Here is a 25,220-nt window from a genome sequence, read left to right as displayed (position 1 = left end):
GAAACACTCATTCATGCCTCTGCTACTTCTAGATTTGATTATGCTAATACATCCCTGGCTGACCTCACACATTCTACCTTCCTAAGCTTGAGGCCAAGACTCTGATATCTATGCCCTATTTCACCCCAAGTCCTGTTCCCCTATCACCCCTGTGCTTGCTGACCTACTTTGGCTCTCAGTTAGGCAACGTCTTGCTTTTAAAACTCTCACCCTTGTTTTCAAGTCCCTCCATGGCTTCACCCCACCCAGTGTAATCTCCTCCAGCCCTACAACCCTTTAATATATCAGTGCTTCTCTAATTCTGGCCTCTTGAGCATGCCTGATTTTAATCACTCCACCATCAGTGTTCATGCCTTCAGATGCCCAGGCCCCATGCTCTGGAATTCCCTCCCTAAATCCCTCCGTCTCTCTACCTCACTTTCCTCCTTTAAGCAGTTTTACTCTTTTACCAAGCTTTTGGTCATCTGCCCCAATATCTCACGTGGCTTGGTGTCATACCAATATAAGTTGTTGTTGTTACATCATAGGTTGCATTGTTGGGATTATCTGTTCTCAAACAATTGCAATGCTCCATTTCAGACAACTGTGCTCAATGGGAAGTTGGAGGACAAGGTAAGAGACCTAACATTGTGTTAATTTAAAAGGGGCACTGAACCCAAGGAGCTGGTGAAGCAGTTCTGATAGATAAAATTACAGGCATAATCCTGGGAATTATAGGTCTCCTCACTGAAATCCAGAGTGGGTGTAATATCAGAGTCCATTACAAAATATGCAATTCAAGATCCATTAAAAAACACAGCAATAAATATATTACCAATGCATGAAAAGAAAGTTGTTACTATTAAATTTATTGGGACTGTTTGAAGGAAAAGAGTTGGTGGATAAGTATAGGTCTTAGCCTGCAGAAAGCATGACCATTCTTTAAGATAATTATAGCTGATACGTTAAATAAGCTTTTAAACTGAATTGTAATAAATTCTGTAGAAATTAGCAAACAGAATTCTCAGCAGCAGTATTATTTGCAACAGAACAGCTGTGACTCGCTGTATCTCCCCAGGCTAGTCCATGCATCCCTGTGTAACTGTAGGATGCGAGGAAAAGCAAGAACCTCCAAGATGACCAGAGGTGGCTCCTTGATGGTAAATGCACTGAGTGCTTGCTGTGAGACCAATTGGTTCAAGTGAAGGCTGCCCAGAGTTTGATTCCTGCTTTGTGATGTGTAATTCCATTTCAACATGTGCTACGGGATACAGGTGGTTTTGAATAAACTTGCAAATTGCTGGCGGATGAAATTCAGCATAGAGAAATGCAAAGTGCTTCACGTGAGGACAAAAAATGGGCAGATAGGGACTGTTAGTTAATTGGAACGCAAGTATTGAGCATGGAAAATGAGAGCGATCTCAGGAATCCTGTAACAATAAGTCTGTTGCTGTTCCTTTGTGTCATTCTTTTTCTCTCTTAATCCAATCTTTCTTTCCCCCTCTATTTCTCTTTCTGGACTGGATTTCACTCTAATTCACCTGATTTCCTTCTTCATTTTTCCTCTGTTTCTTTCTCAATCCTTAAATCTCATGAGTTAAGGAGACCATTCTTTAAGATAATTATAGCTGAAGTGAAAGCTCCTACATTAAATAAGTTTTTAAACTGGATTCTAATAAATTCTGTAGAAATTAGCAAACAGGACTCTCAGCAGCAGTATTATTTGCAATTTATTGGTTCCGTCGTTTACTGAAGTCCCAGGTGCCCTGTTGCCCTCGTCGGGCAAGTTATGGTACAAAACATTTTAAGCTGAAGGGTGAGGGGAAACAATCTAATTAGTGGGGTGTGTCATGAGATGCCTCCTCCAAAAAGATCTGGGCCCTTCAGTTGGCTTCAGAATTCAAGTTTCTTTGGGAAAACTGAAGTACCACCACATGAAGTAAGCATACACATTCTCGTTCTCACACACAAACAATAACTTTTTTAAAAAGCTCCCAATATAAATCTTAGCTCAGTAAAGCTTTTGAAATTTGCCCTCTTGTTATCTGAAGGAAAGCTACTGAACAAGAAATGCCACAAACTGAAGAAAAAGTTCCATTCACTCCAGTGATGGTATAAGTGCTAATGGATTTTGGGAACAGAGGTACATTACGCATGCTCAGATTCCACAATCTAAATTCAGCTCTACATTGCAGCTCTGGACAAAAAAAACGAGCCTAAGACCAGGCTTCAGGAAGCCTCTGAGGCCTGCAATCACTTCAATGAAGGCATTAAAACACATGAAAGACAATCCATGGATAAATTCAATCTTTGTTTGTTACAACCTTTTTATTGGGCAACAGAAATTTCAGTGATGGAGGGAAAACTTCAGCAAGTGATGAGAAGAAGTGAAAAGGTCAAAAATTAAGGTGCAAAGCTGGTCAAAGTGTGCAATCACAGAGTGACATATACTCCTACGGCAAAACTGCAAGTATTTTGCAGGAAGTAACTATCACAGCAACAACTGCAAGAATATGTTACTGGACCAGTAATCTGGACTAATGATCTGGATACATGAGTTCAAATCCCACCACGGCATCTAGGGAATTTAAATTCAGTTAATTAAATGAATCAGGAATGGTGAGCATGTAACTGCAGGATTGCTGTTAAAAAGTGAGCTGGTTTACCAGCGTCCTTTTGGAAGGGAAATCTGCAGCTTTACCCAGACTGGCAAATATATGGCTTCGTGCCCACAGCAATATGACTAACTCTTGTGGGAATCTTGCTGTGCGCAAACTGGATGCTGCATTTCCCATATTACATGACTACATTTGAGAAGTGCTGCATTGGCTGTAAAACACTTTGAGATGTCCTAAAGTTGTGAAAGGTGCTACAGAAATGCAAGCTTCTCGTTTTTCTGTGGATCAAGATTAACTCTCTGTGATGTTTTTGTACTCCAAGCTGAGCTGCTCCACTTCAACAGACTCACTCAGTCCGAAATGGTGAGAAGGGGCAGAAATCGTAATAAGCAAAGCTGGCATCCAGCTCCCGTGGTGAACACTGGCCTTCAACAAGACCAATTTTAAATTTATAGCTCTGTTAAAAGCTTTCAGATTGAAACCATATTTTGGTTAATGTGGATGGAAATGTGAAATCGCAGTTTACAGCATCAACCAGCCCAGAGCCACGAGAAATTAGCCAGGCTAGGTTTAAGATTCAGGCCAGCTTCCAAGGACATGCAAACAACGAGCAGGAATAGGCCACTTGGCCCCTTGAGCCTGCTCCGCTATTCAAAAGATCATGGCTGATCTAATTTTAACCTCAACCCTACATTCCTGCCTACTCCTGATAACCTTTCACCCCCTTGCTTATCAAGAATCTATCTACTTCTGCCTTAATGATATTCAAAGACTCTGCCTCAACCACCCTTTGAGGAACAGAATTTCAAAGTCTCACAACCCTCAGAGAAAAAAATATTCCTCATCTCTGCTTAAATGGGCAACCCCTTATTTTTAAACATTGACCCCTAATCCTAGATTCTCCCACAAGAGGAAGCATCCTTTCCATATCTACCTTGTCAACTTCCCTCAGGATCTTATATGTTTCAATCAAGTCGCCTTTTACTCTTCTAAACTCCAGTACAAGCCTAGCCTGTCCAACCTTTCCTCATAAGGCAACCTGCTCATTCCAGGTATTAGTCTAGTAAACCTTTTCTGAACTCCTACCGATGCATTTACATCTTTCCTTAAATAAGGAGACCAATACTGTACACAGTACTCCAGATGTGGTCTCACCAATGCCCTGTACAATTGAAGCATAACCTCACTACTCCTGTATTCAATTCCCCTCACAATAAATGATAACATTCTATTAGCTTTCTTAACTACTTGCTGCACCTGCATACTGACCTTTTGCAATTCATGCACTTGGACACCCAGATCCCTCTGCATCTCAGAGCTCTGCAATCTCTCATCATTGAGATAATATGCTTCTTTTTTTGTTCATCTTGCCAAATGGACAATCTCAATTTCCCACACTATACTTTATTTGCCAGATTTCTGCCCATTCACCTAACCTACCTATATCCTTTTGTAGCCACCTTATGCCCTCTTCACAACTTACTTTCCTACCTATCTTTGTGCCATCAGCAAATTTAGCAACCATACCATCATTCCCTTCATCCAAATTATTCATATAAATTGTAAAAAGTTGAGGCCCCAGCACTGATCCCTATGGCACTCCATTCGTCACATCCTGCCAATCAGAAAATGACCTATTTATGCCACATTCTGTTCCTGTTAGCTAGCCAATCTTCTATTCATGCCAATATGTTACCCACCACACCATGAGCTTTTATTTTCCGCAATATCTTTTGATGAGGCACCTTATCAAATGCCTTCTGAAAATCTAAGTACAGTACATTCACCGGTTCTCCTTTATCCACAGCACCTTTACTTCTTCAAAGAACTCCAATAAATTGCTTCAACATGATTTCCTTTTCACAAAGTGATGTTGACTCTGCCTGATTACCTTGAATTTATCGAAGTGCCCTGTTGTAACATTCTTTAATAATAGCTTCTAACATTTTCCCTATGACAGATGTTAAGATAACTGGCCTAGTTTCCTGCTTTCTGCCTCCCTCCCTTTTTGAATAAAGGAGTTACATTCACTATTTTCCAATCTAATGAAACTTTCCCCGAATCTAGTGAATTTTGAGAAATTAAAACCAACACACCAACTATCTCACTACCACCTCTTTTAAGACCCTAGGATGAAATCCATCAGGACCCAGGGACTTGTCAACCCACAGTTCCAACAATTTGCTAATAAGCACCACCTCCCTGGTGACTGTAATTTTCTTGGGTTCCTCCCTCCCTTCCAGTTCCTGATTTACATCCATTTCAGGGATGTTAGTTGTATCCTCTATAGTGAAGACTGGTGCAAAATACCTGTTCAATTCATTTGTTAATTCCTTATTTTCCATTATTAACTCCCCGGGTTCACGTTCTATTGGGCCAACATTCACTTTGTTAATGTTTTTCTTTTTTAACTATCTATACAAACTCTATCTATCTTTATATTTCTAGCTAACTTTCTCTTGTACTCTAATTTTTTCCCTCCTTATTAATTTTTTAGTCACTCTTTGCTATTTTATTATATTCTGTCCAATCTTCTGACCTGCCACCCATCTTTGTGCAATTATATGCTTTTTCTTTATGTTTGATGCTATCTTTAACTTTTTTTAATTAACCACGGATAGTGGGTCTGCGCCCTGGAATTTTTTTTCAAAGAACAGAACCAAGCTAAATAATCTGGCTGGCATTTAACAATTAAAATTGGCTTTGGGAGCCGACTGCAAAAAATGACGTTAAAATATTAGTTTGTTGTGCTGCTGCTCTCTCCAAGATGACTGATGGTGAGACAATGTACAAGAGGTCAGAATTGGAGGAGTGCAGAGAGCTTTGAGGGTGGTAGGGCTGGACGATGTTACAGAGATACAAAATGGTGAGACCATGGATGGATTCAAACACAAGGATGAGAATTTTAAAATTGAGACGTTGCTGGACCGGAAGCCAATACAGGCAACTGAACACAGGTGAGAGATAGGGTTGGGAAGCAGACACATTTAACGATTCCCATGTGAATGATGCACACTGCAAACTCTGGGGAGTCACAGAGTTAGGTTTCTGAAAAAGTTACTGCTGCATAAAGAGACAGAGACAATGATTCCAGGTCAGAATGGAGATCATTGGGTCAATTCCCAGTCAATCATGCCCACAGACCGCATCACTGTAAGTAACTGGGATTATTTTATGCACATTAGTATAAACCATTGCACAACTATCCTTCACTCACTGCATTTTGTTGGAGATTCGCACTGCTTTTATCAGGAGACATTACCGTAGTTTAGGTCACAAGCTCTGTTTGCTGTCATTTGCACATAGTTTTACAGACTCCATTTGTTGAGAAAATAGATTTTGCAGTAACATAGACAGTTTACTGAAAGTTCTGTCGTTAGACCTGGCCCCTCCTCCAACTCATCAGCTAACAAAGGGCAACTCGTTGGCTGATACAGTGCTGGCAACAGACACTTGTGTTACCAATTTGATTTAATCTTGGACAGTAAAGCTGAGCAAATAAAAACACAAAGTGTTTGAAGTGCTCAGCAGGTCTGGCAGCATCTATGGAGAGAGAAACAGAGTTATCGTTTTGAGTTGAACATGACTTCTTCAGAAGAGTTATATTCGACTCGAAGTGTTAACTCTGTTTCTCTCTCCACAGATGCTGCCAGACCTGCTGAGCACTTCCAACACCTTCTGCTTTTATTTCACATTTCCAGCAGCTTCAGTGCTTTACTTTTACTAAAGTTGAGTGTTTGTTTTAGGGGCACCTGCTTTAGTCTTAGGCCAAAAAGACTTTATAAATTGTTATTAATCCCTGCAGATTGCAATGGAAAAAATTGGCATGAACGTTCAGTATATTTGCACACATTTCCTGACTGTAGGACATAGCTAACTATCACCTCTCTCTATCATCGGGTTAACTTGCATGACACTTCTCTATACGATGATGCAGCATTTCAAGAAAGGAAATACCCATCATAATTTTGCAAGTGAATGTGATGTAACTCATTAAATTTAACCATCTTGTGGGATTTCACATCAGTGAAAGTGCCATCAGGAAACACAATAAAACCATAGGAAAAAACCTCTCAGCTTTGCCAAAAAAAACTCAAATTCATTTTACCAGAACCGTTATTAGTTACAGTAACTATTAACATAATTTAATTTAAACTGAGGTCAATATTTAAGTATTTCCTGCACACTATAAATTTGTGCATGACAAGTTATTTATAATACTGATTAACTAGTGAACATGTGCAACTTATCAACACGTTATTACATATATATGACCACATGTTTCGATCATATAAACAATATCCGCACAGTATGCAGTTTTCAAAACCTACTAACCCATCACACCAATTAAAAAATCAACCCTGGTCTTAAGGTTCCTGTCTGCCAATCAAACAATAGATTTGACGTTCTTTCAGGACTCAATTCCACATTGAGCAGTCAGCCTTGGCTCAGTGGGTGATATTCTTACCACTGAGTCGGAATGCCATGCATTCAAGTCCTACTCCAGAAACCTGAGCACATAATCTAAGCTGTGACTCATGGGCAGTACTGAAGGAGTGCTGCACTGTCAGAGTGCAGTTTTCTGGATGAGACATTAAACCACAGCACAGTCTGCCCTCCCAGGTGGACGTAAAAGATCCCACGACACTACCTGCAGAACAGCAGGTGAGTTTTCCCTGGTGTTTTGGCCAATATTTATCCCTCAACCAAAATCACTAAAGCATTCCTGTCTGTGGGTGCTTGCTGTGCAAAACTGGCTGCCACGTTTCCTACATTACAGCAGTAAGTGCACTTCAAAAGTATTTAATTGGTTAAGCAGGTTCTGGATGTTCTGAGATTGTGTACATAAATCCAAGTTCTTCCTTTCCTTAAAAAAAGCATGAATTACGCTAATATTCATCTTTTGACCTATATGCACTATTCCAGCACATCTGTCTTGATAGTTTCTATGGTAAGAAAGAAATTATTGCTGAGGTGCTAAGTTAAGCAATTGGGGGAGTAACATATCTCTACTGAAAGAGCTTGTGAATAAATTTGCATGCAATCTCCCCAGAGATAGTGAAGTAAGTGTTTGTACAATGGTGCATGGAAAATAATATCCCTGCAGATAAACAGATTTGTTCCCTTTCGTACTAGACTTACATAACAAGCAAGCAAACCTTTGCATAGAAGAGGGGGGCAGTTATTTACTGTCCAGGCTATGACATTTTACAGCAAAGTACAAGAAATGCAGTAAACTTCAGTTTCATTTTTCCTTAATTGTATCATTCCTTCTTTAAAAAATGTCTCTCCCAACTGCACAATTTAATCTTCCCCAGCTTGAACAACAATATAGTACATTCAGAACTTAACTGTTCCTATCACCATTTGATCTTTAACAGAGTTTAAAGAGAAATGTTGCAAGGATTTAAAATTCACTTTAAAACAAAGGTTATGCTTTGAAATTTGGAAATGTTGAAAACTTTGTTTTACTTTTTACAATACTGTAAACTATTCCTTAAATATTGCCAGTTACATCGTTGTTTTGAGAAATTGCCTGAAAAATAATTGAGGCATTTACACCACATATTGTTTCTGTCTTATATTCTTAAATGTAAACTCTAGTAACTTTCGGTGTCGTAGAAGCAATTTTTCAATAATCATATGCACATATTAAACTCTCATCCATGTTTTCAAATCCCTCAACGGCCTCTCCCCTTCCTATCTTTGTAACCGCTTCCAGCCCTATAACCTGCCCAATTCAGGTCTCTTGCACATCCCAGATTTTAATCTTGGCACCACAGCTGACCATGCCTTCAGCTGCCTGGGCCCTAAGTTCCTGAATTTCCTCCTTAAACCTCTCCAGCTCTCTCTTCTCCTTAAAGTCACTCCTTTAAACCTACCTCTTTGACCAAGCTTTTGGTCATCTGTCCAAATATCTCATGTGGCTCCTTGTCAAACTTTGTTTGATTAATGCCCCTGTGAAATGCCTTGGGATGTTTTACTACATTAAAGGCGCTATATAAATGTGTAATTGTTGTAAATGCTGTACAGCAAAGCGTGATTCATAGGTATATATACTAGTAGAGTGCTGTCAAAGCACTGCCCTTTCGCACTAACGCTCCCACTGTAAATGGCAGGGATTGTATTAATTCCTATGTAAACATTTAGAAATTGCCTCAATAAAATTGGCCACACGGTAATGGCACTCTCTTGCCAGTGGTGGTGTTGCTGTGCCTCAGTTCTGCATCCCCCAGGCACTCACCCTAAATTACAGAGAAAGTCAATGTTCCACAGAACACCGCTTTTGGAATTTTGCTATTTAGATATGAATAACATTAAATTCAAAGTATTGTACAAAAACAAGGACAGAATGTATGACTTGAAAGTGACAGCAAAATCATGTCTGCTTCTCCAGCTGCTACACCCTCTGCTCTCTAACCCTGGTTCATCTTAAGACTGTGTGTGGTCTTGATCTCCCATGTGCAATGTTAGAGCAGATCGACTAATTAACACAGTGTCAGCCATTCACGTTCAACTGCGACATAGAAATCTGCGCAAGTTAAATAACTGATGTCAAAGTATGATGCAGCAAATGTGACAGTCGGAACTGTATTTCAGCCACAATGCCATACCTAAATATCAGACTCCATTCCCAGCCTCTCTGCCTCATACTGTCATCAAGAATGTAGAAAGACAGCAGCAAATGAGATTAGTAGTTCCTGGGCTCCAGAATTTCAGTATTGCTTTCTTATTTCTGCAGAGACCTAATTCAATATTGGAAATGACTGCCCATCACTGAGAAAATGCTAGCAATTTCCAGCCAATCTCCAGTTATTCCAATTTTGCTGGTTAAACTGATACAAGCCATCTTCCCTTGCTAGAGGTATGGTACCTGTCAACTGAAAAAAGCAATACATGCACGAGCTGGTGAGCAGGTCACAGTGCAGTCTTAAGTTGAGACGGCACGAAGGAGCAAACATGATAAATGTGAATCAAAACTGACTTCTGAAAGTCTTATATAAGTGCAACACATCTTGATCAGAGAACTCCTCTATGCTGGTGGTGCCATGCTAGTCATTCACATAGAAACTCAGGTACAAGGACTCATGGACTGACTCTCATACTCATAACTTGCTCTCCCTGGCTATAAGTATCAAGAAAACTATGGTTATGGGACAGATTGTCACATCTCTACCCCTGATCACAATAAATAACATCCCGTTGTAAATGGTTAGCAACTTCAGATACCTCGGTTCCATGGTAACAGACAATCTGGCTCTTGATGCAGAACTCAATACACACATAGGGAAAATAGCTACCACCTTAGGGCTGTTTCATGAAACGTGCATGGAACAACATCAGGATGTCTCAAGATGCTGGTTTCTGAGGTCTGCGTTCTCAACACCTTGCTGTATGGATGCGAAACATGGACAACTTACACCTGTTAAAGTAGCTCAACAATTTTCATCTTCGTTGTTAGCAACACCTTCTCAGCATCTCATGGAGGGACAAAATCACAAATGTAATAGTCCCCAAAGGCAAAGTTCCCAAGTATGTTGGCACTCATCAAGCAGAGGCAACTGTGCTGGCTCAAACAGGTCCACAGGATGGAAGATGGACGCATTCCCAAGGATTTTCTGTATGGCGAGGTAGCTGGAGCCAGAGGACTAGTAGGTCAGCCAAAATTCCGCTTCAAGGATACTTGAAAGCGTGACATGAAGGTCCTTAACATCGATTTTCTTAGTTGGGAGACACTAGCCAATGATAGAGGGAAATGATGACATCACTTGTGAGCCAGCATGTGCCACCATGACAACCAGCAGCTTGGCAACAGACACCAACACCAAAAACAATAACCCACAAAGCCACCTGATAACCACCTCATATGTGGCAGAACCTGTCTTTCAGAGATTGGTCTCTTCAGCCAACGGCAAAAGTGCATCATTTGAATTTATCCCATTGGATTTTTTGTGTGTTCGTCACCTTATGGAAGAATACCAACAAGATAATAAAACAATTTTGACAAGTAAAATTTATATATGCAAGGAGCAGAGGTTTGCCTATAATTATTGATACATAGTTATAATTGGTTTTTTTTAGAAAAGTGGGGAAAAACAAGGTGGAACTATGCTCAAGAATAAATTAGGAAAATTTGTGAAGGACAGAAACACAGAGCCAGCATAGAGGATGAAGACAGTTGTGAGTCTGTGGATTGCACTAAAGAGTTAAAGTGCTTGAAACAAGAACCATTGCCATCATTAAAGAACAGGTTTGATAGTTGGCTGAAGGAAAGGGGGAATAAACAGTATGAGAACGGGATGGGTAATTGAATTAGGATGCTGCATATGCGGAGGGTAAATGCCAGTGCAGGATGGTTGGGCAGAGTGACTGGTTTCCATGTTGTAATTTTGCTGCAATTGTGTTTAACATAGTTTGTTGGTTAACTGCAGGAATTGGTTAGGCAACAGTGTGCTGTGCATCCTTCTTTCGCAACATATGATCTGTAAAGATACTAAGATCAGATGACAGGGCATACCATATTGAGACAGTCACAACCGAGTTGGGTGGTCATTTGGCCAGAATGCCTGACACTCATTTACCAAAGCGAATCTTCTATGGAGATCTTGAATCTGCAGTGTAATCTCATGGTGGTCAAAGGAAGCATTGTAGACACTCAGAAGGCATCACTTGGAAGTTTTGATATCCACTGTGAGTCCTGGCAGAAGCTTGCCCAGGATCACTGCACCCAGCACAGGTAAGTAAAAAATCTGTGTAGCCTCCTTCGAAAGCAAGCGCGTATCAGAAGTAGAGGAAAAACGCAGAGAGGGGAAATCCTGAGCCAGCAACTCATCCAAAACTCAATCATCCTGTCCTCATTGCAGCAGATTCTCCTGGGCCGGAACAGCCTTCGCAGTCACCCAAATACCCACCGGAACCTACCAAACACCTTTTGTCCCACCCCCTTCCTCCATCTTGCATCTCTAACATTGCCCAGTTCCGACAAAAAGGTCACAGACCTGAAAGGTTAACTCTGTTTCTCTCCACCAACACTGCCATAACCTGCTGAGTGTTTCCAGCATCTTCCGCTTTTACCCTAGGTGACGAACCATCACCTCGAAGGACAAACAAGAAGAGCAATGAACAACAATGTTATCCGACATGAGGCATATATTGGCAGGAATAGGCCATCCAATTAGATTCTTCAAGAAAAAGAAATAAAATCAGCCATCCAACTTGTCAATTCGTTCATGAAATAGAAAAAGGGCTCTTGTCAACACGTGTTATTTTTGTGTAATCATTTCCTGGCTGGGATTGGTAAAGTTCATCTAGTAGCAACCACACAAACATAATCTTAGAAGCTTTATAAATTTGGAACTACTGTTATAAGCTGGGCGCAGCTGCAATTCCATGCAAAGTACAGGCCTGTAAAACATAATATTATTTCCTGCAAATGAGAGCATCTGTCCTTTCAAAGATTCATTACCCTCCTGCAGGCTAACAAACTCCCGCTTTCTAATATAATACAGTGCCAAAAATTATGCCACGATCCTTGGGAGAGTACAACAGCCTCGTTTAATTTAATTGTGGTGCTATAAAGTATCGTCATCCCGTAGATCCAAAAAGAAAATTGGCTTCCAGATGTTTAGCTTGCTCATGTAGACATGAAAATCATTAGAAAACAATTATTTCATCTATAAAGGACTATAAGCCTGAAATTAAGCTCCAGATGATGAGGTAATGTAATTATGCAAAGGAATTTCCTCTTCCAGGGATTTCCTGTGGGCCGTAGCTGAAAATTTTTTTTAAAATGTGGAAGTTCACAGTTCAGACTTCAGCTAATGCACATTTTTTAATTTCCTGCATTTTATCCACATAAAATAAGAAAGGAAAAAACTATAGCCAATAAGAACATTCTCCTACACAACTGGTCATTAATTGTTGGTTAATGTTCACTATCACATTGTACGCCCTCAATTACTGCATTTCTAGCCATTTTTCAGAGAAGGTGTTAAACAGAGGCCCATCTGCTCTCTCATGAAAGGATCTCATGGCAAATATTTTAAGAGCAGGGGACTTTTCCCTCAATGTCTTGACCGATATTTATCCCTCAACCAACAGCACTAAAACAAAACACATGATCTTGCCATTAGCACACTGCTGTTGGTGGCAGCTTGCTATGTGCAAATTGGTTACCGTGTTTCTTACAACAGTGACTACACTTCTAAAGTACCTTGTTGATTGCTAAGTGTTTTGGGACAACCTGGTGTCTTGAAAGACTCTGTAGAAATGCAAATCTTTCTTTAATTTTCCTTTTCAAACATTTTTAAAATGCCAGAGGATGATGGTCAGCCAGTCCATCTGACCTGTCCCATTGCAAGGTACATTACCAGCAGAACCCAGCATGCCCTCAACAGACACACAGTCTCCTGGGGCACCCAAAACCATCAGCCTCTCCCCCCCCAGAGGTCAATTTAGGGAATTTAGTAGTTTGGTAGTACAGAGCTTTAGTATTGCTGAAAAAAAAGAGGCATGTCTAAGCTTTTTCATTGTCTTGCACTCATCAGGACCATAGAACACTACAGCACAGAAGACAAGCCATTTGGCCCTTCCAGTCTGTGCCGAAATATTATTCCGCTAGTCCCATTGACCTGCACCTAGTCCATAACCCTCCAGACCTCTCCCATCCATGTATCTATCCAATTTATTCTTAAAACTTAAGAGTGAGCCCGCATTTACCACGTCAGATGGTAGCTCGTTCCACACTCTCACCACTCTCTGAGTGAAGAAGTTCCCCCTAATGTTCCTCCTAAACCTTTCCCCTTTCACCCTAAAGCCATGTCCTCTCGTGTTTATCTCTCCTAATCTAAGTGGAAAGAGCCTACTCGCATTTACTCTGTCTATACCCCTCATAATTTTGTAAACTTCTATCAAATCTCCCCTCATTCTTCTACGCTCCAAGGAATAAAGTCCTAACCTGTTCAATCTTTCCCTGTAACTCAACTCCTTAAGACCCGGCAACATCCTAGTAAATCTTCTCTGCACTCTCTCAATCTTACTGATATCCTTCCTGTAGTTAGGCGACCAGAACTGCACACAATACTCCAAAGTTGGCCTCACCAATGTCTTATACAACCTCACCATAATATCCCAACTCCTATACTCAATACTTTGATTTATGAAGGCTAGTATGCCAAAAGGACACTTGCAAGAATACCAATATAAGGAGGGAAACAATTATTTATACTGTATGTGAAGAGAGTGCTGATTGGTTGGCAAGTGGCATTGCTATGGAGAATGCACCACTGATGGTGACTGACAGTTAACTGCCAAGCATCGACTGAAATTTAAACAAGGCAGCTTGACCCTGATTGGTCAAGGCATTGCCCTGAGGAGTGAGTCAGCAAATGGCTGCCACTTAATTTGTTTAGCTGAAACAGGAGCAATGTGTATGCATGTTCTTTCTGTCTGCAAAGAGCATTTGCGTATACTGGAAGTTACATATATTAATACACAGGGCCCTGTTCTTTGCAGACAGAAAGTCCATCCTTATCGCTGCAACCATCTCCAGCTGCACAATCCACCAAGATTTTGCAATCTTCTAATTCTTGCACACCCCCAGTTTTAATCATTCCACCATCATCAGCATAGCCTTCAGCTGCCAGGGCTCTTAGCTCTGGAATTCCCTCAACCTGTCTGCCTCCCTCTCTGCTCCTTGAAGACAATCCTTTAAATCTACCTTTGACTAAACTTTTGGTCATTTGTCCTACCATCTCCTTATGTGGCTCAGTGTTAAATTGTGTTTAATAATTCTCCTGTAAAGCACCTTAGGACATTTTACTATGTTAAGGGTGCTTTGTAATTGCAAGTTGTCGTTGAGGGAAGGTTAGTAACACTGAAAATGCTGGAAAAGCTCAGCAGATCTGGCAGCACTGTGGAGAGAGTAACAAGAGTTAATGTTCTGAGGCCAATGTGACTCTTCTTTGGTTATATTAGACTCAAAATGTTCTCTCTCCACAGATGCTGCCAGACCTGAGTTTTTCTAGCATTTTCTGTTTTGCTTTCAGATTTCCAGCATCTGCAGTACTTTGCTTGTATTTTAGGTAAGTAACACATTCTGGGTGAAACAGAACCACAGGAGTTAAAAAAATATATATACTTTTAAGAAACATGTTAATGATCCAGAAAGAGAATCTGACAATGGCAAAGATGGACCCGGTGCATCACTGCTCAACGGGACCACTACCACCTCGGCACAAGTCAAAGTATCCGGAGTGCTAAGTACATCTCAACAATATAATCTTTCTGAATTCTTTATTTACTTTGTGACTGACTCTGGTTTCTGCCCGAATGATTTTTTAAAATTCATGATCAACATGAGTGAAACTTAGAGTGTGTGAAATCACAGTCAAGTAGATCAAAGCACCCCCAAACCCCAGAGACCAAGACAGGAACAGGAATGTTGATGGCATGAGAGTTATGCTAAAAAAGAAATGTTCAATTTTGAAAAAACAGTGAATCTAACTGAAGACTTCACCTTAGGAAGATGCAGAGAAGTTATTTCCACTAATGGGAGAGTCCATAAGTAGGGGCTAGAAATATAAGATAGTCAATAATAAACCCAACAATAATTTCAGGAAAAACTTATTTATGCAGAGGGTGATGAGAATGGAGCTTGCTACCGCATGGAGTAGTTGAGGCAGAAAGTTATTCTAAATCTGCTTCCACCGCAGATCTGGCAAATGGAGTATAATGTGGGCAAATGTGAAATCATTTATTTTTCAGGAAGAATAAAAAAGAAGCTTATTATCTAAATGGTGGGAGATTGCGGAGCGCTGAGATTCAGGTAGCACATTCCATATGAACATAAGAATTAGGAGCAGGAGAAGGCCACTCGGCCCCTCGAGCCTGCTCTGCCATTCAATAAGATCATGGCTGATCTGAATGTCACCTGAAACGCTCATTCCTGCCTACCCCTGATAACCTTTCACCCCCTTGTTTATCAATAAGCTATCTAGCTCTGCCTTAAAAATATTTAAAGACTGCTTTTTGAGGATGAGTTCCAAAGGCTCATAACCCTCAGAGAAAAAATTTCTCCTCATCTCTGTCTTGAATGGGCGACCCCTTATTTTTAAACAGTGATCCCTAATTCTAGATTCTCCCACAAGAGGAAATATCCTCTCCACATCCATCCTGTCAAAACCTCTCAGGATCTTATATGTTTCAATTAAGTAGCCTCTTACTCTTCTAAATTTCAGCGGACACAAGCATAACCTGTCCAGGCTTTAATCATAAGGCAACCCGCCCATTCCTGGTACTAGTCTAGTAAACCTTCTCTGAACTGCTTCTAATGCATTTACATCTTTCTCTAAATAAGGAGGCCTGTACTGTACACAGTACTCCAGGTGTGGTCTCACCAATGCCCTGTACAACTGAAGCATAACCTCCCTACTTTTGTAATCAATTCCCCTCTCTATAAATGATAACTTTCTATTAGCTTTCCTATTTACTTGCTGTGCCTGCATACTAACCTTTTGTGATACATGCACTAGGACACCCAGATTCCTCCGAACCTCACAGCCCTGTAATCTCTCACCATTTAGATAATAAGCTTCTTTTTTGTTCTTCCTGAAAAATGAATGATTTCACAATTGCACACATTATACTCCATTTGCCAGGTCTTTGCCCACTCACTTAACATATCTATGTCACTTTGTAGCCTCCTTACGTCCTCTTCACGATTTACTTTCCTACCTATCTCTATGTCGTCAGCAAATTTAACAACCATTCCTTTGGTCCCTTCATACAAGTCATTTACATAAATTGTAAAAAGTTGAAGCCCCAGCACTGATCCCTGTGGCACCACATTGTGTCAACCAGGAAAAAGATCAATTTATGCCAACTCTCTGGTTCCTGTTAGCTAGCCAATCTTCTATCCATGTCAATATGTTACCCCCACATCATGAGCTTTTATTTTCTGCAATAATTTTGATGTGGCACTTAATCAAATGACTTCTGGAAATCTAAGTACAGTACATCCACCGGTTCCACAGCATGTGGCTCCTTCAAAGAACTCCAATAAATAGGTTAAACATGTTTACCCTTTTAAAAAACCTTGTTGACTCTGCCTGATTGCCTTGAATTTTTCTAAATGCCCTGCTATAACATCTTTAATAATAGCTTCTAACATTTTCCCCATGACAGATGTTAGGCTAACTGGCCTATAGTTTCCATTCTGTCTCCCTCCCTTTCTGGATAAAGGAGTTATATTTCCTATTTTCCAATCTAATGGAACCTTCTTCGAATCTAGGGAGTTTTGGAAAATTAAAACCAGTGCATCAACTAACTCACTAGCCACTTCTTTCAAGACCTTAGGGTGAAAAGTCCATCCGGACCCAGAGATTTGTCAGCCCAGTCACAACTCACATCTCCCCTCTGGTCCTTTTGCCACTGACCTTAAATTGGTAGCCCTGAGTTACCAAGCCTCCTACCACTGGAAACTAACAGTTTTTCCCTACTTACTCCATCAATACCATTCATAATTATGAACACACGATTGAAGTTATGTCATGAAAATGGTCAGTCAATAAATACAGAAATTTAACCTTTTTAAAAGTTGATTTTTCAGTACAGATCTGCAACCAGAGTTCAGCAGTTTCAAGTACAGCCACTTTATGTGGTACGAAATACTGGTCACGAAGCAGACGTACAGCAAGCATACCGTCAAGCTAGAGAAGAATCAGTCATGAGCTTTTATTTTCTGCAATAATTTTGATGTGGCACTTAATCAAATGACTTCTGGAAATCTAAGTACAGTATACCGGCCTTCATAAATCAAAGTATTGAGTATAGGAGTTGGGATATTATGGTGAGGTTGTATAAGACATTGGTGAGGCCAACTTTGGAGTATTGTGTGCAGTTCTGGTCGCCTAACTACAGGAAGGATATCAGTAAGATTGAGAGAGTGCAGAGAAGACTTACTAGGATGTTGCCGGGTCTTAAGGAGTTGAGTTACAGGGAAAGATTAAACAGGTTAGGACTTTATTCCTCGGAGCGTAGAAGAATGAGGGGAGATTTGATAGAAGTTTACAAAATTGTGAGGGGTATAGACAGAGTAAATGCGAGTAGGCTCTTTCCACTTAGATTAGGAGAAATAAACACGAGAGGACAAGGCTTTAGGGTGAAAGGGGAAAGGTTTAGGGGGAACTTCTTCACTCAGAAAGTGGTGAGAGTGTGGAACGAGCTACCATCTGACGTGGTAAATGCAGGCTCACTCTTAAGTTTTAAGAATAAATTAGATAGATACACGGATGGGAGAGGTCTGGAGGGTTATGGACTAGGTGCAGGTCAATGGGACTAGCGGAATAATATTTCGGCACAGACTAGAAGGGCCGAATGGCCTGTTTTCTGTGCTGTAGTGTTCTATGGTTCTTTTTGGTACCAATGTAATTTACTCGTTAAGTTCAGAATGAGTGCCACCATTGAAATCAGGGAAGCATGATTCCTATCCTCCATTCTGTAATTCCATACTCACTGTCATCTCCAAGTTTTGATGCATAGTCACTTATTAGCTCTTCTCCAACTTCCACTATCTGCTCACTGTTACGGTAGTTTTCATCTCGCCATTTCCTCAGCTTGTCGCGCATGTCTGAAAAATCATAAAGACTTTTGAGTAGGTAGCAAAGGAAGAAATTTAATTCATGCATAAAACTATTATAACCAGGATGTTTGGGGATCTGAAAATGTGTGAAATATGAGGATGACAATTTTCTTCATGCTGTAGTTTTTCATAAAAATAATAATTCATGCACGTAAGACACAAGGAATGTCAAGTTGCAAATTTGACTTGAACAAGTTCCTCTAACAGATGATGCTGCCGCATTTCACAGGCTGAGAACAAATGAGACATTATGCCAAGGTTCAGTCTGTTCCCTCAGGTGGATGCTAAACATTCCGTGGCACTGTTTAGAAGAGCAGAGGAATTCTCCCTTGTGCCATGGCCAATATTCATCTCCTAATCAACATCACTAAAACAGATTGTTGATTATTTATCTCATTGTTGTTTGTGGGGGCCTGCTGTAAAACATTTGGCTGCTATGCTTCCTATATTACAGCAGGAACTACAATTCAAAAATGCTTCATTGGCTGTAATGCACTTTAGAGTGTCATGAGGTCGTGAGAAGAACTATAGAAATGTAATTCTTTCTTTTAATGCACTGTATCTTACACAAGAGTAAGAGATTAATAGCGTCATTTGTGCCAGATCTAAAAGAAACCATTTGCCTGGCATCCATTGTCTAAACTTCAATCCAACAAGTGTTTGGCTTGGTGCAAACAGGTACAACATTCCATCAAGGTCATATTCTAGCAGGATCCATAGGCATCCTAATAAATCATTTTTTAGCTTTTACAGAATGTTCAAACTCATAAAAAAGAATAGCTTATAATAATGTGCTTTGCAATAATATAAAAGGTTATGAGTAATGGAATCACGGTAGATCTTCAGACAGAAATTGTTGGAGTGAGTATTGAGCTATAACTCGGGGTATTGATGAGAAGATTGCAGAAACAATTACAGCTTCCAGCACAAGCTGATCTGGACACTGCCAATGGGTGGCTGAGTCCACCGGGAATTCACCTTGCTTCACAGAAAACGGTCAAGGCAGGCCTAGTCTTATCTGTGATTGATCTTTATATTAAGCTTTCAAAATCTGGCCTGCAAGGCTTGCTTCAGCCCTTCTCGCTCTTACTTCCAAAATGGAGGACAGCACCACGAGAAAGGACAAAGAAAGCAGGCAATGGGTTTTAAAGTTACTTTCCAAGGAAAGAAAGCACAGAAGGGAGAGATTAGTTATAAAACTAGAATCAAAGGGGCAACAATTTAAGCAGAATGATTTCTTTCTCCCCCCCCCAATTAGAGTAGAATGTTCTGAGTGTTCCAGGTTTCATTTGAACACTGACTGTCCCTCCTGTGCTTCCCAAACATCCCTTCCAGAATTCATCCCTTCAATCCTGGCCTCTTGAGCAATCTCAGGTTCCTTCACTCCATCACTAGCAGCTGTGCCTTCAGCTGCCTAGGCCTTAAGCTCTAGAATTCCCTCCTTAAACCTTTCTGCATCTCTACCCTTCCTCCTTTAATACAGTTAAGCTTTTGGTCACCAATTCTAATACTTCCTAATGTGGCTTGGTGCCAGATTTCTGTGAAACGCCGTGGGACATTTCATAATGCTTAAGGTGCTATATAATTAAATGCAATGTGTTGTTTTATTTCAGCCAACCTTGCAAGTCCCAAACCATAAACCCTTTCTCACCTGCTTACTGATCCTGTTTTAAGGCCCCCATGTCCTCCAGTCACTCCCAAGCCTGGCAATAATAAAAGGATACCTCATTCAGCTTCCAATACCTGTGGTGAATATCCACGGGTTGGATATCTTGATAGGCTTGAATGGAGCCTAAAACCCAGCATGGGCTGGTTGGGCCAAATGGCCTGTTTCCTGTGCTGCATATTCCATATAAGTTCTCTACAAGAGCATTTGCAGTAACTTACAGGTGATTCTTTAAAAAAATAATTACAGGACCAACCCATGCCGTTTTGCTTAAAAAAAAAGTTTATTTTTACTCAAGATTCTTCTACCCTCCGTGTTCCAGCCACACCCAACTGGTCGTCCTCACTTTGTCTTATGTCCTTAATTTCCGTAAGTCTTCGTCTCCTTCTTGCACCCTGTTGCTCTTTGATTTATTTTACTTTCCTTCCCCAGTGCCAATGCTCCAGCTCACTGACACTGATCTGCCAGTTTCACTCTGCCTGCCCACTGAATTTTCAGTCTTCTCAGTCCTGCCTGGGGCCCTACGCAGGTTGTGAATCTCCCTCCGTCAGTGATCAAATGTGCGTGGACAGGCTGAGATCAGAGATGTGCGTCACGAAAGGGCAGAAAAAGTAACAGCAATGAGGGGAAACTGAGCTCATGGGCCACACATACAGGAAGACACAGAAAGCATTGCAGCAAGATGTTGTGATCTGAGAATGCACTGTCGGAAAGGGCAGTGGAAGCAGATTCAACAGTAACTTTCAAGGAGGGATTGGACAAATACTTGAAGGGGGGTGGGGTGGAGCTAGCACAAACATGATGAGCGAAATGGCCTCCTTCCATCTAAGACCTTACACAAGGATAAAACCTCTGGTAACAAAGCAGAAGGCAAACAACAGTCCTGAGAGTGGCGAGTTTATGTCAGTGGAAATCTGCTGCATTTATTAAAAACTGGGATAGGTAAATTTTGTGACTTACTTATCACCCAAAATTGGATTTTTCATATGGTTCTATTTGTAAATATATATATTTTTAAGAGAATATACTGGTAGACCTCTCATCACATCGCTCCTGTGATGTTTTAATGGTGATATATATATATGCACATTACTGCATTGTCGCTTCTAGTTCTCTAACCCTTTCTGCTTCTCTCTCTGTCCTTCCTGCACATTTTGAAGGTAGCATTGTGTAGTCGAGAGGAGCCAGGCGCTGTCACGGGCTGCCTGTTGGGTGGCAATGCAGGGATAATCTAGCCTTCACATCCTCCCCCTCAATCACACCTGCTTCCACCTCCATGCCACCAACTCCCATCACATCCCTCACCTTTCAAACAACTCTTCCTACCACCCTTCTCCCCTTCAAATCACCTGCTCAAATCCCAAGCCTTCCCCCCACTGTCATTCACTTCACCTTTAACCCTCCATCAATCACTAACTGAAGGGTGAGAGTGGTGGTCAGAGCTCCCCCACCCCACCATCTCCCACGTCCCTCAGAGGCTGTGTGCGTCTTAAAGGTTTGCCCTGTTTGCATTCACTAACACCCTTTAGGAAAGGAAGCCTGTCACCCTTATCCAGTCTGACCTACAGGTGACATCAATCCCACACCAATGTGGTTGACTTTAAATAGGGGAGGCAGTGGTGTAATGGTATTGCCACTGGACTGGTAATCCAGAGACCCAGAGTAATGCTCTGGAGGACCTGGGTTCAAATCCCACCACAGCAGGCGGTGGAATGTGAAGTCAATAAATATCTGGAATTAAAAGTCTAATGATGACCATTGTCAATTGTCATAAAAACCCATCTGGTTCACTAATGCCCTTTAGGGAAGGAAATCTATCGTCCTTACCTGGTCTGGCCTACATGTGACTCCAGACCCACAACAATATGGTTGATTCTTAGAAATGCCCTCTGAACAAGGGCAATTAGGGATGGGCAATAAATGCTAGCCAGTGGCGCCCACAACCCACGAGCGAATATTTTTTTAAAAAGTGACACTCATTATGAGAAATAAAGTCAATGTTAAATAGAATGAGAAAATAAGAATTTTTTTTTTGCAGGTTTCCTCATTGTTTACAGATTGGCACACCAGGGCATCACTAAGCAACGTTGAGTAATCTCGTTTCAATGCATGCAATAATCAGGACTCGACAGTCACCCCCGGCATCTCTGCATTGGGTATATGGTGGCAGAGAGGGGCTTGACGCTCATGATTGCGAGCCAGTGAACCTCAGCTCTGACAACCACCCCACCCTCCACCTTGCACATGGACTCACTCCAAGCTCATCTCCCTCAGTGGGAGTGGCAGCTGTCCGGCATGGCATCGCTCAGTAAAATGGTGGCACGTCAAGTTGAATTACTGGAGCCCGTTCCCATTCCATGACTCGGCCCTGCATTCCAGACAATCGACTCTTTAATTATTCATCCCACTGATGGGATAGCGAAACACAGCTATGAAATTTGTGGAGGGTGGATTGAACTCAACATGCATATTGAGGTTGTACAGCAATGTATTTGTTTCTATAAGTTGAATATGCTTCCATTGGGAAGATGATGTCCTATCTATGGTACAAATACCAGTAAGCACTCTGTGTCACTTAACCAACAGTCAGTAGCTATCAGGTGACTTGCCAGTCTTAAACGCATCTGTACCAAGGCAAACACAAAATGAAGTCACCTTTAAACCAACACAAAAATATGTGATGCTCTTTCATTCATTACTCCCATTGCACCAGGAGCAGGTGTAACCGCCAATATATAGCATGTGACTCAATAGCTAAAAAATCTACTGCTCATCTTTTAGCTCAAGTGGAGAAAGTAAGGAAATTTCACACCAACCACAATATTGTCCTGGGATTATTTATACAGTACAGTACACTGGACTGTGACACATTCAATCTGCAGGAATGAGGGCCATGCAGATGTATCTTGAGCCCACACTGATGACTCTGTAGAAGTTCCCAGTGTCAGCTCACTCCATGCAACGGGCATCACAAATGTGAACATCTACAGTTCTAATGTGCCTCGAGTATCATTCCACAGTAAAAACACTTCTTTAGAGGACATTGAGGAGCAGCAGCAGCAACAACTTCCCAATAATCAAACAGCAAATGGTTTTGATGCTTCATTTTTTATTATGATAGGTGTCCTACTCAAGTCACTTGAGCACAAATCAGGGCTGACGCCCCAATGCAGCGGCGAGGAAGTGCTGCATTGTCAGAGGAGTCATCTTTTGCATGAGGCGGTAAACCAAGGCCCCATCTGCCTGCTCGGGTGGAAAGATCCTACGGCACTTATCTCTAGAACAGCGGTGTCCTCGTCAAGATTTACCCTCAATCAACATCACAGAAACAGATTACCTGGGTCATTATCACACTGCTGTTTCCAAGATCCGGCTGTGCACTAATTGGTTGCCACGTTTCCTACATTACAAAAGTGACTGAACTTTAAAAAGTACTTCATTGACCGTAAAGCGCTGTCCTGTGACTGTGAAAGGCGCTATAGAAATGCAAATCTGTCCTTCACGTTTTCAAGAAAAAAACTTGCATCCATATAGCAACTTTCACAATCTCAGGACATGTCAAAGCACTTTGCAGCCAAAACACTTTTGCCATATCAATGTAATTCTTCAATGTAAGAAATGCATCAGCCAATTGGTACGTAGCAAGATCCCAACAAAGAGCAGCTAAATCAATGAGCAGATAACTTGATACTTGCTGACTGAGGAATAACTATTGGGCAGGTGACCAGGCGACCTCTGCTCTTCTTCAGGTAGTCATGGGATCTACTACATCCACCTGATTTCAGGCATGAAGTTGTTGGACTATCTGATTCATTAAATGTCTGCCCTTGCCACCTGTGCACAACCCCTAACACTAGCTGGTCCAGGCAGTGCACAAGCTTGCTGATCTACTCAACCGAGTTCAACATTTTGCCCCAAGGACAGAAGCTCACTCGTCAGCAACATGGCTGTTGTTTTGCCCTCCAAGAAAATTGCCCACTTTGCTAACTCTCCCCCCCCTGCTACTAAAACCTTACTCTGCACATAAGACTGTGAGGGGGCTTCACAAGGTAGACACAGAGACATTGCTTCCCTTGCCTGGGGAAGTTCACAAAAAGAGGGCACAGTTTCAGGGTAAGGGGTCAGCCATTTAGGGCCAAGACGAGGAAAGATTCTTCATTCAGAAGGGTTGTGAATCTTTGGAATTCTTTACCCCAAAGGGTTGTGGATGCTGCATCACTGAATATATTTAAAGTTTTGGGAACTCTTTTCTGGTCCATCAGAAAATCAAAGGGATATGAGGAGCAGTGGGAAAGCAAAGTTGAGGCAGATGATCAGCCAAGATCATATGGACTGGCAGAGCAGCATGAGGGGCCAAAAGGTCCACTCCTGTTCCTATTTATGTTATGTACACCTCAAGAGCTGAAAGCTTTCATCAACCTTCCCTGTTCTAAAATAAACATGTTAAACCAGAATTCTGCATTGTGGTGTTCCTTCACACGCCATCCTTGTTAATTAACCCCACCTCCTCCCAACCCACCCAATCCCCTCACCTTAATTTCAGTAGCATCTCATATCTGGGTGCATAGGTCCCACTGTATGAACAGGCCTGCAACCTCTGCTCCTCCAATCAGAGAACCTCATCATCCATCCTATCAGAGGGCCATCTTTCAGTTACTGCAGCACTTGCCCACTTCCCACTTGACCTTGTCACTGCCGCGCACCTTTGAACCATGCATTCCACTCTCCCCTACCCAACTCCTGAGAGTCGTTGCAGGTCAGGCAGCAGCCTTGAAGAAAGAAAGAGAGCAACAATCTGTTCAGGTGGAAAATTACGACCTGAAATGTTAACTTTCGCTCTCTACAGATACGACTTGACATGCTGAGTATTTACAGCATTTTCTGCTTTAGTTCCAGGTTTCCAGCATGTGCCATACTTTGTTCTGCTGTGCCTCTTGACAGCTGAGCTGTGGGCCTGTTTCCCACCAGCATTACTCTTCCTCCCCCTCATCCCCTTCCCGTTTGCAACCACCCTCTCCCCATCACCCATCCCCCACGTTGGCTCCTCTTCCGTTTTCCCCCCAACATTGCCCCCCACTCCCCGTCACCCCCCATCCCTCCCGTTTGCCCACCCTCCCCATCACCCCCATCAACCAGATCACGCCTCCACCCCTCTGTCATGCCCCTCCCCCCATCCCCTTCTTCTCTCCCTCCTCTCCTCCCCTGATTACCCCCACCCCAACAGCCCCTTCCCACCTCCCCAATCGACCCCCTTACACCCTCCCTGTCAACCTCCCATCAGCAACTTCCCCCGTCCCCTCATCCAACCAGGATCCCC

The 25,220-nt window shown here is 41.7% G+C and overlaps 1 protein-coding gene across 2 annotated transcripts in view; it reads right to left on the bottom strand.

Moving 5' to 3' along the window:
- Positions 1 to 25,220, bottom strand: part of emc2 (ER membrane protein complex subunit 2) — a 101,588-nt gene that overhangs the window by 74,804 nt on the left and 1,564 nt on the right. For both annotated transcript variants that reach the window (XM_078539828.1, XM_078539829.1), the window contains exon 2: positions 18,112 to 18,225. In XM_078539828.1, coding sequence (XP_078395954.1) covers positions 18,112 to 18,225 — 114 coding nt within the window. The remainder of the gene's footprint in view (positions 1 to 18,111; positions 18,226 to 25,220) is intronic.

Source organism: Cetorhinus maximus, chromosome 4 (genome assembly GCF_964194155.1).
Source record: "Cetorhinus maximus chromosome 4, sCetMax3.hap1.1, whole genome shotgun sequence".
NCBI classification, from domain to species: Eukaryota; Metazoa; Chordata; class Chondrichthyes; order Lamniformes; family Cetorhinidae; genus Cetorhinus; species Cetorhinus maximus.
The sequence above is the reverse complement of the archived record's forward strand: the minus strand, read 5'-3'. Positions and strand labels throughout refer to the sequence as shown.